General features: G+C 33.5%; 3 protein-coding genes across 4 annotated transcripts; 1 reads left to right on the plus strand and 2 right to left on the minus strand.

Moving 5' to 3' along the window:
- The first annotated feature begins 4,143 nt into the window (after window positions 1-4,143).
- On the plus strand, window positions 4,144-7,334 carry LOC114408866 (serine/threonine-protein kinase RIPK-like). Its single transcript, XM_028372060.1, has 5 exons — window positions 4,144-4,762; window positions 4,911-5,046; window positions 5,926-6,062; window positions 6,364-6,490; window positions 6,624-7,334. The coding sequence occupies exons 1-5, from the start codon at window positions 4,367-4,369 to the stop codon at window positions 6,968-6,970; spliced, it is 1,143 nt and encodes a 380-aa protein (XP_028227861.1). The 5' UTR covers window positions 4,144-4,366; the 3' UTR covers window positions 6,971-7,334.
- A 1,120-nt stretch (window positions 7,335-8,454) lies between these two features.
- LOC114408869 (copper transporter 5.1-like) lies at window positions 8,455-9,188 on the minus strand. The gene has a single exon (XM_028372064.1). The coding sequence runs from the start codon at window positions 9,114-9,116 to the stop codon at window positions 8,685-8,687; it is 432 nt and encodes a 143-aa protein (XP_028227865.1). The 5' UTR covers window positions 9,117-9,188; the 3' UTR covers window positions 8,455-8,684.
- A 1,053-nt stretch (window positions 9,189-10,241) lies between these two features.
- On the minus strand, window positions 10,242-14,430 carry LOC114408868. 2 transcript variants are annotated; one of them, XM_028372062.1, is made up of 3 exons: window positions 14,035-14,430; window positions 13,454-13,880; window positions 10,242-10,647 (listed from the first exon to the last, which is right to left on the minus strand). In XM_028372062.1, the coding sequence occupies exons 2-3, from the start codon at window positions 13,874-13,876 to the stop codon at window positions 10,606-10,608; spliced, it is 465 nt and encodes a 154-aa protein (XP_028227863.1). In that variant the 5' UTR covers window positions 13,877-13,880; window positions 14,035-14,430; the 3' UTR covers window positions 10,242-10,605. The 2 variants fall into 2 exon arrangements, with proteins under 2 accessions (XP_028227863.1, XP_028227864.1); XM_028372063.1 differs by having other exon boundaries at window positions 10,242-10,560; window positions 14,035-14,428.

Consider the following 14,430-nt stretch of genomic DNA (forward strand, 5'->3'; position numbering starts at 1 on the left):
GAAACTTTTGTTTCATTCGGCTCCTTTATAGAAAAAAATTAAGAAATGGAAAATGAAAAAATTGACTCATAATATTTATGTCAGTCTTTTTGTTTTGTATGAATAAGTTTAAAACACCTTATTTTTTAGATGATCTCCTAGGAAAACAGGATTATAATAATCTCTTTTTTTTCTAGTTACTTTGCTCTCTATTTCTATTTAATAGAATCTTTAGAAAAAACATAAATCTTTAGGAAAAGGATAAATAAAATAAAAAGAAAAGATATAAATTGCATATATTTGCATATATGCAAACAATTTGCGTCCAATAGGATTTGAACCAATACCAAGGTTACACGGGACACATTAAGATTCTCACATGTAGACACAGTAGGGAGCCACACATATTAGAAGAGGAAGATCTGCACATGATGTTTCAATATTTTCATTGTACTTCATCTTAGTTATATTATTTTGTAATGACATATCTATTACTTATAACAAATATTTTCGCCTCACATTCTATTTATTAAGTAATTAAAATAATAAATTTATTTAAAACAAATTAAAAATTAAATTCCAGAATTAACTAAATTAAATACATTGATATGAACATTTTGTTTACAAATTATTCTTCTCATAAAAATTGTTGAACACACAATAAATAAATAAATTATGTTACAGAAAATAGTTTCTATAATTTATTTTGACAGAATTAATATACTACAATAACTAGTTTCCATATGATTTTATTTCAAAAAAAAATAATTTTCGTAAAATAATTTTGTCAAAAAGTCTTGGGAAGCGGTGCGAATAAGAGAATTGTGTGAGTAACATGGGACCGCAAATAGATTAAAGGAGCCCATTTAGTAGCTACCTAGTTTGCCCTTAAGAAACATATAGTTTGCATGGCACTTACTATTTATACCTTATGTCTAACAATTATACCCCCTCCCTTCTCTTTATATATTTTATTATCGATTATACGTTTTTATTTGTTAAAACATATTTCTAGAAATTAATTTTGGAAAAAAATATATCAATCTTGAAAATTAATTTCTAGAACTATGGAAACTACTTTCTAGAAATGATATGGGTTGTTCTAGAAAATACTTTTTGGTAGTCATGAACAAAATATGAAATATTGAATGTACCTTGTCTTTAGGATCCACAATAATTTCTAATCACTAATTTTTGAACATATCATTATGTTGATGCTAGATATTGAGAGACAAATAATTCATATTTGGAATTCCCAATGGATAAAAATAAGGAGACACCTGATGATGTGTCAATAACTTTGATTTGTGATTATTGTTACTCTTATTTTTATTTGACTTAAATATATTTTTGATCCTTGTAAGTTAATGTTTTTTCATTTTGGGTTCATGTAAGTCCATTTTTTTAATTTTAGCCTCTATAAGTTTGTATTTTTTCAATTTTGATTTTTGTAAGATGCTTGGCTCATTTTTAGTCCGCACGAATTTTTATTTTTTCAATTTTGGTCATTGTAAACACAAATTTATGAGACTATCAATGAAAAATTATAATATTAAAGGGACTAAAATTGAAAAAACATAAACTTACAAGGACTAGAAATGAACAATAAACATACAAGAACCAAAATTGGAAAAATGTCAATTTATAAGGACTAAAATTAGAAAAATAAACTTACAGGGACAAAAAATGAAAACGTGCTAACTTACAAGGACCAAAAACATATTTAAGCCTTTTATTTTGTAAGAAAAGCAGTGCTATGTGAAGGAAAATGTGTAGTACCACAAATACGTTGTATAGAAAAACACAATATTATGTAAACAAGGTTTAAAGAATAATTAATAAGAATTAATATAGGGTTCAAAATTAATGTTTAAATAATAATAAAGGTTTGGTGAAAAATATGATTTAAAAAGTAACAAAGATGGAGCTCATATGTTGTTCTAAAAGTAATTCCAAAGTTGAGTTGTGTATTTTGTTATAACATATTTTTGAAATTAATTTCCATAATTGATATATGTTGTTCCAGAAAGTAATTCTCAAAACTATATTTTAACAAATAAAAGTGTATAATAGTCCATAAAAATATAAAGAGAAGTTGGAGGTATACTTAGAAAATAGAGAGGTGTGAATAACAAGTTACCTTATAAAGGCCCCTTACGAAGTATTTTCTTTTTATTTTTAGTGCATAGTTCAAAAGAAAAGAAAATACACCCCCTCTCCCCAGCAGTTCCACGAAGGAAGAAGAATACTAAAATCCTGTGAAAGGTTCAAATGGAATCTGAGACTTAGTATCCTTTAATTTCTACGCCTCCATTTGAAATATTACAAGTTTCATATTGCACTCGTAGAGAGAGACAGAAGCCAATTTTGATTTTAGAGTGTCCTACTGTTCTCATATATTTCCTGTTTCAATAATTGAATTTCATTAATTTTATTGCACTTGTTGCGGGAAAATTATGAAACACCCCAATCAAACAAACACATGGCATGCATCCAACAACTACCTAGGAGTTCCATTGCCAATTTGCCATAGCATAACATTAACATGCACGCTGCCTTGCGTACTTCGATGGCGAAAGTTGGGTTAAGGACTATGGAGAGAGCCAACGTTGGTTTCAACTTTTTTCACTTCACCTACTACAATCCTTAATACACCTCACTACGCTGATAAAGACCTATATAGACTGAAGCACGTTAAGTATTCTTATGGATTGAGACCATTCCAATAATCCCTTTGATGATCAAATTAAATTTGGTTTTGTGGCTATTTTTTTAATTCTACAGGGGGAGGCGTTCAATTTTGGTCACGTTTTAGAATTTTCTACTGGTTCCGTTAGTGTTTGCAAGTTGCAACTGAAGTAGGTAATTTTTGTTTTATACGAAAACTAAAATATTTGGTTTGCAATAAAAAAGCATATTGGATAGTGACACTCTAAAATTTATGTAAGATTACTCTGAAAACGCATTTTTCATAATGTCTACTTTATCTTAAGCCATCAAAAACAACTAACGATTATATATCCCAATTAAATCATTATTTTTTTCTTCTAAGGAACTCTGATTATTCGCACCCTTTTCATATTTTTTTATGTGAAAGCATTCTGATATGTCATTACTATAATGTGATCACCTCTTCAATCTCTAAAGTTCAACATGTACCGAAACTCTGGTTGCTTAATTGAGTATTTTTAAAGCTAATGTATCCTTTTCCCACTGAACACTAGTAAATAAGTTTACATTATTATAGTATATTTAGAACTTTCCCCACCTTTCTTATTTTAGTCATATTTATGGTCTTTAAACACTTGGAAAGGGCAATTCAATTGTCAAAGGATGATGCAACGATTAGCCTAATAACTTGTGTATAGTTTTGGCATATTTTCCATAAGGGATGGAAGTGGTTGATGTTTAGATTGATTGGTTCACCCTTTCTCTTTGACCTTTGTGAAAGCTATCTATCCTTTTGTTTTTCTTTTGCTATTTTTCTCCATTTCAATAATTTTAAAATATCTAAACCCGTTTGGATTTTTTAGTTGTGTAGATTGCTATTTCTGTAATCTCATACCTAGACAAGGCGCAGATGTATATTTGATGGTTTAATTAGGATTCTATGAATACCAATTTCTTAGTATCCTAGTTCTGGAAGCTATCCTCGATTATCACATTAAAAATTTCAAAGGAGAGTCTAATTGTGGGGTTGCAATGTTTGAGGTTGACATCTTAACAATAACAATAACAATACAGAGAAGCGTGACCTACCAAAAACTGGGAAATATCAATTGAATAAACAAAGAAAACCGTCGAATGTTCATCAAAAGATTCGGTAATATGGAATTGTTGGTTTTGCACCTGGCAAATTTATGTTAAATTCTTGGACCTTCACTGGAATGTTCATCAACAGCTAAACAAACATAAGTGGATGACTAGATGGCAAGAGAGACAAAATGGAAATGCATGCATGTTTGTAAGGGGTTGAGGAAGTGTAGGGTAACATTGAAGTCAATGGTAGGCGAGTTACTTGACCTCTAATTAATTGAACATAGGACAACAATTATAATTTTGATATAAAAAAAAATAGTGTAACAAAAAATAAAATAAAAACCATTCATGCATGTAGTATAACTTTGCCAAGTGGGAATGTGGCATCCGTGTTCAAGAAGAGGTCCAGAAGTCAAGGAATCTAGCAATTTTTTTTTTTCTAAGGGTAGTTAGGACTTGGGAGAATGTATGTGCTATAAATTTCTCACCCTTCATTTATTTTTTAGTATCATCAATTATTCAATCATGCCATCTTCTATGCTGTCTATAATTCCCTAGATTTAAAAGCTAAGGGAGGGTTTTATTCATAGCATTGCATTGCACATACATACACACATACTGATTCTAGATGAGTTCTAAAAAGATTACATGGAAGTCGATAGTGTTGATCTTAAGTTGTTACAAGACTCAATGTCACTTGCAGGATTCAGAGAAACAGGTTTTAAAACAAGGTTCATTCCAAAGGTTATGCCTCTCGGATATAAGCATTCCTAGCTCCCCTCAGGCCATTGAAGATCTTTCCATTTCCATTTCCCTGGTTGGCCCAAAGTTGTACACATTCCCACTAGATGAGCTGAGGGAAGCAACACACAATTTCTCATGGAATAATTTTCTCGGTGAAGGCGGGTTTGGACCCGTGTACAAGGGTTTCGTTGATGACAAACTTAGACTTGGTTTGAAGGCTCAGCCTGTGGCTGTGAAACAACTGGACTTGGATGGCTTGCAAGGTCACAGGGAGTGGCTGGTTAGTGTTTTTTTTTTTTTTTTCACCTCATCATTCTAGTATTAGTCACAAATCAATTTAAAAGTATTATTCCTATGAATAAAATCTAGTTATTGAAACAAGGTTCAATAATATCTGATACTAGCTTGGCACATATTTTCTTTTATAGGCAGAAATTATATTTCTTGGACAGCTGAGACATCCGCATCTTGTTAAGTTAATTGGGTACTGCTGTGAGGATGAGGACAGGCTTCTGGTGTATGAATACATGGCAAGAGGCAGCTTGGAGAATCAACTGCACAGAAGTATATTGCTTTTATTTATTCCACTCTTTTTTATGCTTTTTCTTTACTTTTCCCCCTCAAGGAAGGAGTGAATAGGCATGGCAATAAAATCCGTACCCGTGGGGATCTGCCCAAACCCGTCCTAATTTTGACAAGGAATACCTGAGTTGACCGGGTACGGATTCAGGTTCAGGGATTATCCGACTTTTTTAATCGGGGTCGGGATCAGGGATGGGGATGTCATTACCTGTCACATACGCATTCTCGTATCCATGATGAAATTATTAAAATCTTATTAATTACTTATTAATTTTTTTATAATTTAAGATTTTTTTTTTGATGATTTTTGTAGACAAATGTTTTACAAATATAAATAGTTAAAAATAAATGTGTAATAATTAATTTTTTTTAAATCAGATTTTCAATATAATTTTAAAAAAAAAAAAAAAAATTACAAATCTAAACAGCAGACGACCGGATACCAGGCACGGAAATGGGTAACAAACTTGTAGGATATCGAGGACAGGGTTGTTGGGGGCTGGGGAGGCAATAGGTGCCCGCCTAACTCCGTTGCCATGTCTAAGTGAATTGGAGTAAAAAGTCACAGCGTCATTTTCTTTGTGTCTGTTTGTGATTATATCAATAGTACTAGTAACTCAGTCCAATCAAATTTCCACATCTAGCTCTCGATGATCAAATAATTTGGTTATTCTGTTCTTTTATTATCAAGCACATCTAATTAATTCAGTTCTACTTGTTTTATATGGATTTTTATGAGAAATCAATGATAGTTGAAGATGTATATTGCGAAGAATATCTCACATAAATATTTGGAAATTAAATTCTTGCCAATAGCATGAAATACAAACTAAGCCTCAAGTTTTGTTCTAATACAAGCAGGATACTCTGCTGCCTTACCATGGTCAACAAGGATGAAGATTGCATTGGGTGCAGCCAGGGGTCTGGCCTTCCTTCATGAAGCAGATAAACCTGTAATATACAGAGATTTCAAAACTTCAAATATCCTACTAGACTCGGTATGCTCAACTTCTGTTCTGAGGATGATGATGTATATGGCCTACATCATCTTCCCATATGGAATAAAGAAATTAAGTTTACCATATATGATATATGATTATTTATTTTATTTTAGAGTTTAATTTTAATATACTGGTTAACTAATTAGAAATAATCTCATATATGACTTTTAAAATAATAATTATAAAAATAAACAATTTTTAATTATGTGATAATTCATGATTGAAAGACAATATAAAAAAACATTTACATGGTTAGTGTATATCAATTAAATTCTTTGTTTTGTCTTTCCAAATCCAGGATTACATAGCTAAACTATCAGACCTTGGGCTAGCAAAGGATGGTCCTGAAGGGGAAGACACACATGTAACAACAACATGCATAATGGGAACCCGAGGCTATGCTGCTCCTGAGTACATCATGTCAGGTATAGACAATATGTCATTAACTATGTTTCTTGTTGTCCCTTAATTAATTTCTGAGGTTCAAAGATCTTCAGAACTCAATGATTTTGTTTCTTTTCTGGCAAGTCACATGATTAATTCATTGCCTGATCCCAGGTCACCTTTCCACCAAGAGTGATGTGTATAGCTATGGAGTGGTTTTGTTGGAATTGCTTACAGGAAGAAGGGTAGTGGATATGTGCCGGCCGAATCGAGAACGAAGCCTGGTGGAATGGGCAAGGCCTCTTTTGAGAGATCAAAGAAAGCTGTACCATATAATAGACCCAAGATTGGAAGGGCAGTTTCCTATGAAAGGAGCTTTGAAGGTTGCTGCATTGACTTACAAATGCTTGAGCCACCACCCCAATCCAAGGCCTTCTATGAGTGATGTTGTAAAAATATTAGAATCACTTCAGGACTTGGATGATGTGATCATAGGACCATTTGTATATGTCGCGGGGTGAGTGAAAGTGACCATTGAGAAACTGTCAAAGGGCTTGAAGGAGTCCTTTGCCTGTGGTAACACCAACTCATTAGCAACGTAGATGAAATATAGTATAGATAGCAAAAACTAAAATGAAGAAAAAGATAATGAAAATAGTGTTTGCCATTTTAGTTTGTAAGGGATGGTCTTCAATGAAGCTAAATGTAAGTAATTAAGTAGTAGCGTCTGATTTTGGTCATAAATAGGGACCTGTAGTGTAACAAGTAAATGGTGCTTGAGGTGAAATGTGTATACTATATACTACACAAGTTATCAGAAGTGATGACTGTGATTCTCAAATTTGAATGGATGCAACAATGGACAAGCATTTATTGGAGCGTCTATTTATTTGTTTAGCCCTTATTACTACTAGTTTCAAAATTTAATGACACATAGGTTAAACTAGCTTCTAAGCTAATTAAAGTAGTTTATAAGTTACTAGAATGACTTCCCAATAAATATATATACATATATATATATATATATATGTATATTCAGATTCATAATGGTATATGAAGAACAACAGAAGGTAAAAACAGTACAAAACTCAACCCCCCGCAAAAAAAATTATGGTCAATACAATGTCAATATTAAATATTTTACCTTTAAGTAATAAATAAATGCTGAACGCCTGAACTTAACTTGATCACAAAAGGAGAAAGATCGGAGCAAACATGCGAGCACATAGAGATATTGTTACATATAAAAGATGGATGACACATTGACACAGTAGATACCTCCATATTTATTGAAACAATAGAGATGCATTAATGGCACTTTTTAAAGAAAACTTTCTAGTTTGAATTATGGAGTTCAACGTTACTCTTTTTCCCGTCTTTTTTAGTTATTAATTGGCAAGGACTGAACTGAAGCTCATCCAGATTGTGTCTGGATTCTGGAAGATGTTTGATAAAGGCCTCCTTCTCAAGTCTGAACATAGAACAAAAGATAATAAAAACAAGGTGTCGTTAGGGTTTAAACTAGTGCTTTAATTTTGATGTTAGTAGTTCTTGGTCCACCTTCCCAAACCAAGGTGCTTTATTATAGATATTTGTCAGGGATATGATCTCTGGTCCCCCAAAAAATAACCACCTAAAGTTAAGACTACTGCAATAGCCACATATCCACTTATGCGACGCATTTTTTGCCTAGAGAAAACACTTGCTTAATGCATCCATCTCTGACAATTGAATTGCTTTCACGATAATTGAATTGCTTCCACGATAATTGAATTGCTTTGACCATGCTGCTCATTGCTTATGCTTTTTCTAACAGAAAATAAGAACAGAACCTAACAACAAATTGTTCCGAATTATTAATGTCGAAACGTAATGGATTTTCCAAATTTGTTCATACAATTTGTTTCTTTTCATTGACAGTCTTGCCTAGCTAACTAGCCAACGTCACCTCTGCCATAAACGATAAATTTACACAAACTCATAAAAGCAATTTTCACGCAACCAATTTGCCTCTGAATCACACAATAAATTCAACTTTAGAATCAAGAGTTCCCATTGTACTATCTTGATTACAATTACAGTTAATTACAATTTCATATACGAAATCACAAATCCCAAATTCCTTGAAACAAGTTTGCTAAATTAAAAACGGAAAATACTAGAAATGAACGGAAAAATAATTAACAAGCACTACTACTCCTATTATATTATTATTATTACAGGAAATTGGAAGATTTAAGCACAGGCACACGAAGTATCAACGACAAGGGAATCTTCGCCCTCGTTCCTGAAGAAGAAGTAACCAACAGCAAGACCCACGACGACGGCCACAAACACCCCACCGTTGAAGGACATCACCGACAACATCAGCAAGTACCCGATCGCCGAGCTCAGCCCGAACAGAAACGCTCCGGCTACCTTCACGCCCACCTTGGCGCGGTTTCCGGCAAGCTTCCGTCGCAGAAGCGGGGCCTCGATCTCTGCCGGGAAGGGATTTCCGGCGCCGATGAGCTTGAGGCGGATGCGGCGATTCTCTAGGAACTGGTAGAAGGCGGCAACGACGAGGCATGCGAGCAGAGTGATGAGATACTCCGTCCAATCGTTGGTCTTCCATGAATCTATTAGGAGATTCACCTTCCTGCTCCAGTAAAAGGTCATGTGCATCATCTTCGCTCACGATTTTTCTGGATTTCGAGGCTTAGCCAAAAACAATGAAGTTCAACAACAACAAGGCACGCTTATGCAGCTATTAGTAGTTTGTCTTGCTTCTTTGTTAAGCTGATTCCTAAAATGCCCTCAATAAGTTATTCTGTAACTGTCTTGTTTTCTTTTTCTTTTTTTTTACCATTTTGCCTAGCAGCACCGGCTTCTTGTTAATTTTAGTTTATGGGAGATAATTTTGTGGTTAAGCTAAAATGTTTCTTAAAATTTTGTCTCTTTTTTTTTTAAAATAATGTTTTAATTCTATAACAAAAACTTTTGTGTTATTTTTGTCTCTCTGATTTGAAAATATTTTACTTTGATTCTCAAAATAATTATAGATTTTTAGAAAATACAATTTTTAGGATGAAAAAAGATAGTTTCAATTAAAAGAATAAAAATAGAACCAAGTTTTTGAAATATTAAAATTGAATTTGGAAAGTTTTTGAGAAACAGAAAAATATATTTTATGTTAATACAACTCAAATGGAATAGAATTATTATAGGAATATTTTTTTTTTCCTAAATATTTAACATAATAATATGTTTAAAACTCAATTAAAAATTATTAAGTACATTGATTAATCTGAACAATCTTATTGATCCATGGGTTAAGTTGTGGATCTTGACTTGACAATTTTCATAATTTATTGTTTTTCATTTTCAAAGGTTATCTATGGAATTTAAAAAATAAACCAAATTGGTAGTACATAAATGAAACAAAATTGTACTACATGTAAAAGTACTGAGCGAACCGATGAAAAGCTTATGAACTGGTAGTAATTGGTAGTACAGCACGTAGATGAAACAATTTGGTACTGCGTCTCAACATTTGAAAGCGCACGGATATCGAACACTGAAACAGTTATAATGGTCTGTATGGTAGTTTTGGTAAATCAGAATGAGTTAATGTTTGAATTTTATTTTAATATAAATTGACGTGTATACTCGACCACATACCACATAAAAATAATTCCAACTAGATTCAGACCCTTATTTTGAGACAGGAGAAAATCTAACCCAAAGAAATATCATTAATAAAAAAAGGGAGATGAGATGTACAAAAGGTCATGGGAGAACATAAACCAAAACTCATGAAAATTCAATTTATCTATATTATCTTATTTTGTTGTATTCTGCTGCCACAAAAGGGAAATATAATTCCACCAGCAGAAAGAAGTAATTGTAGTTACATTAGGGACATATCTTCTCTATAAATGTGACTTGCTTGAAAGTGCATATTCTTATTAATATGAATGTAGTCAGTCCAATGATTTGCCAACTTTCATGTGACGAGAGTGGGGTTTCTAAAGACTTTGACCTCCAACTCAGAATCACACTCCAGTCAACGCTTGCTCCAATTCTTCTTAGCAGCTAGCCAACTTAATAGCTATTATGACACCCATCAGCTCTGCAAACAAAGAGTTTTGAGTTCTCAAATTCAATGCTAAGCAACTTAAGACACATGCTCTCTCATCTCTGGAAATGCTACCACAACCTGCAGTACCTGGATTACCTTTAGCGGATAATGTTTGAATTTAGATTAGGAAAGAAAAATACTTTATATTAATTGTTTTATAAGAGTAAATTTTAATGAATTTGTAACTTAACTTTTTTTATAGAAAAATTTATAATTTACTAATACTTTAGCATGTCATTGCATAAGATAAATCCTTATTTTATATAACAAATTTTTAATTTGATAAATAAATACATTAAATATATAGAATATAAGAATGAGATTGTACTAGACCAGAGATAAGAATGCACGGTTTGAATGTTTGATTATCCTTGGCAAAAACATCAAAAGGGGGCACTTTTACAAATTATTTATCAAAAATGGACTCTTTTGCAATTATTTCTGGAGGGGGTCTGTTTTTTTATTGCAAAGCGCCCCCCACCCAGGCGCCTCCACTGTGCACGTGACACGTGGCACAGGGAGGTAGCGCCCCTGACGCAGGCGCCTTTGGTAGTGCCCAGGGGTCAGGCACTACTGGTGGCGTCCCTGGTGCAGGCGCTACGGCTAGCGCAGGACAGCCAGGCGCCTGCCCCCAGCCTCTTCTTCTCACACCCCCCCCCCCCCCAGTCTCTTCCCACACCCCCCCCCCCCCACACCCCAAAATTTTATATTTTTTATATTGTTTATCAAAAATTTAAATTTTGTTTCATCTTTCTTATTAGTATTATTTGTTATTTTTTTATATTCCCACACCCCCCACCCCAAAATTTCAATAAGATTATTTTTTATACACTCTAAATTGTATATTTTTTAATTTGTTTATCAAAAATTTAAATTTTTTTCATTTTTATTATTAGTATTATTTGTTATTTTTTTATGTTTTATTATTCTCTCTTTTTGAAGTATATATAAGTACATTTTCAATAAAATACATTTTCACCTAAAATACATTTTGAAATCCTAAAATGTTTTAAAATGCTTTTTGATTTGGTCAATTCTTTTTTGATAGCCATTAAATTACGTTAGAGATCATTTTTATTTATTTTTATTTATTTGTCGTTTCAATCTTATTGTGCAATGCTTTTAAAATAAATAAAAATAAATAACCATAATGTTAATGATACATAAATCAAAAGTGATCTCTAACGTAATTTAATGGTCAAATCAAAAAAGAATTGACCCAATCAAAAAGCATTTTAAAACATTTTAGGATTTCAAAATGTATTTTAGGTGAAAATGTATTTTATTGAAAATGTACTTATATATACTTCAAAAAGAGAGAATAATAAAACATAAAAAAATAACAAATAATACTAATAATAAAAATGAAAAAATTTAAATTTTTGATAAACAAATTAAAAAATATACAATTTGGAGTGTATAAAAAATAATCTTATTGAAATTTTGGGGTGGGGGGGTGTGGGAATATAAAAAAATAACAAATAATACTAATAAGAAAGATGAAACAAAATTTAAATTTTTGATAAACAATATAAAAAATATAAAATTTTGGGGTGGGGGGTGGGGGAAGAGACTAGAAGAAGAGGCTGGGGGGCTGCCCTGCGCTAGCCGTAGCGCCTGCAGCAGGGGCGCCACCAGTAGTGTCTGACCCCTGGGCACTACTAAAGGCGCCTGCGTCAGGGGCGCTACCTCCCTGTGCCACGTGTCACGTACACAGTGGAGGCGCCTGGGTGGGGGGCGCTTTGCAATTAAAAAACAGACCCCCCCCTCCCCCCAAAAATAATTGCAAAAGAGTCCCTTTTTGGTAAATAATTTGTAAAAGTGTCCCCTTTTGGTGTTTTTGCCGATTATCCTTATCATCAAGGTCTAACACTTTCCAACTTGTACAAGCAGTGGGCCTATAAAGTAAATGATATTTCTGAAAAGTCAATTGTGCACAAGGACCCCATCTTCCATCCCCTAATAAGAATACCACATTTCCCATGAGTTAGATCATATCGGCCAAGGTCCCCTGACACTGGAGATATTTCTCATACCTCGCAAAATCTAGCAAGCAGAAATGCGCCACCACATTCATTCGGGAACAAAAATTGTAAATAAGAAAGAATCATTAATTTTGTTTTGCCTGAAGAATCCTTTGCATTTGCAAAACCTTTTGAACCAGACACTAGTGAGGCTAATTAGCAGCTTGGTGTAATAAAGCATATCATTTGATCATTTCATGCCACTATGTTCTAAATCTAATTGTGAGATCACTGAGCATTCGGCAATTTTTAAATTCAAACAAGGACACAACAGAACAGCCACTTGATGTAAAAAGAAATCGGACTTTCAAAGTATATGGTTAATTTTTTATGTTTTGATTTGGACAGTTTTAAATGTTTGATGCTAAAGGTATTACAATAACTGTTAGTTGCATAACTGCTTCTAAAACTAAAGCTCAAAAGGGTAGCACAACCATTTAAAAGGTTAAGTCCTTAATAAAAGTAAAAAGGGAATATAATGTGTCTCTCATTAAACACACACACACACATTACACATACACATGATTGTGCAACTTATTTAAACAGAGAAAAAATGTCAGGCATAGTCTGAATTGGGTCAACATAGAGGTAAAGAAGGGAAATTCCATGACATTTTTAGACTGAAATCAAGGAAGGAATACTCCAACCAAATCATCCGTTCAGTCGAAAAAGTCACAAAATAGAAACAAAACAAGCCAATTAACCAACCTAAACAACAAGGTCACTGAGAAATACAAATTAAACATAACTAAACCAAGATAAATAAATTAAACCTAACTCTGCCTTTGTCATTGCCAATGCAAATTCAGTTATTCACCGACCAAGTCACTCAGCAGTTATTACCACTCACTGGTAATTACCTCTCTAGCCTCTTGTGGCTCCCCCTTTGAGGATCCAGGTGAAAAGCACGTGCGTGATGTTGCAAGTGGCGAAAAAGTCAAAGGCTCCTTCCTCGGAGAATCCAAAGAACGGAAAAGAAGGTGCTTCATTGCGAGAATCAAGTCAAGGGTGGGTTTGTTGGGAGGGCTAGAAGTGGAAGATCTGAACTTCATGTGGCGCTTCAGCGCTTCATCGGTGCTAACATCAACATCAACATCAACATCATCCTTCAATTTCAAACCCTCTTCCTTCACTGCCTCTGCACACAAACCACAAATCCAACGACCCTGATATCTCTCTCTAACGCCGTCAATGTAACGCGGCGTGCACTCCTCCGTTAACCCGCAGCAGTAGCACTTCACGGACCACACCGCCTCCGCCTCCATCGCCGTCGTCGCTGCCATCACCCTGAGACTCGTAAATTTTCAAAAGCACAACCAATGTTAGGACTAACGAAATGTTTCCAAGGAAAACATAGTAATAATAACTAATTAAGGATGCAAGAATAAATACGGTAAAGAATTTCTTAAATTTGAAAAAGGAAAATTAGTATTAAAATTACCGTGTTGCTGTATATTAAGCAATGCAATTAAATGGGGGAGCAGAATCGAAATCAATAAATTGCAATGATGATATTTAAATTTGAGTGAAGAAGAATTATCTCTTTCTCCCACCCAATCTCGCCGCCGAAAAGCACAACACCGAATAACGTATGGTGCATATCGCAGAGCCTTAATAGGCTCCACTGAGATTCTCAGAATCCAATTTAGTGAAAGAAAAAATAGAAAGTGCACTGGTTTTTCTCTTTCATATAGATCTGTGTTTGCCTTCGGAAGAAAGAGCGTTTAGATAGATTGAATATTGATAGGTGTCTATCTATCTATACTCGTGGAGCATCTTTGTTCTTAGCCTTTATGTTTACTTAACAGTAATTTACTGAATTAATGTTTTCAAAAAT

Source organism: Glycine soja, chromosome 4, assembly GCF_004193775.1.
Source record: "Glycine soja cultivar W05 chromosome 4, ASM419377v2, whole genome shotgun sequence".
NCBI lineage: Eukaryota > Viridiplantae > Streptophyta > Magnoliopsida > Fabales > Fabaceae > Glycine > Glycine soja.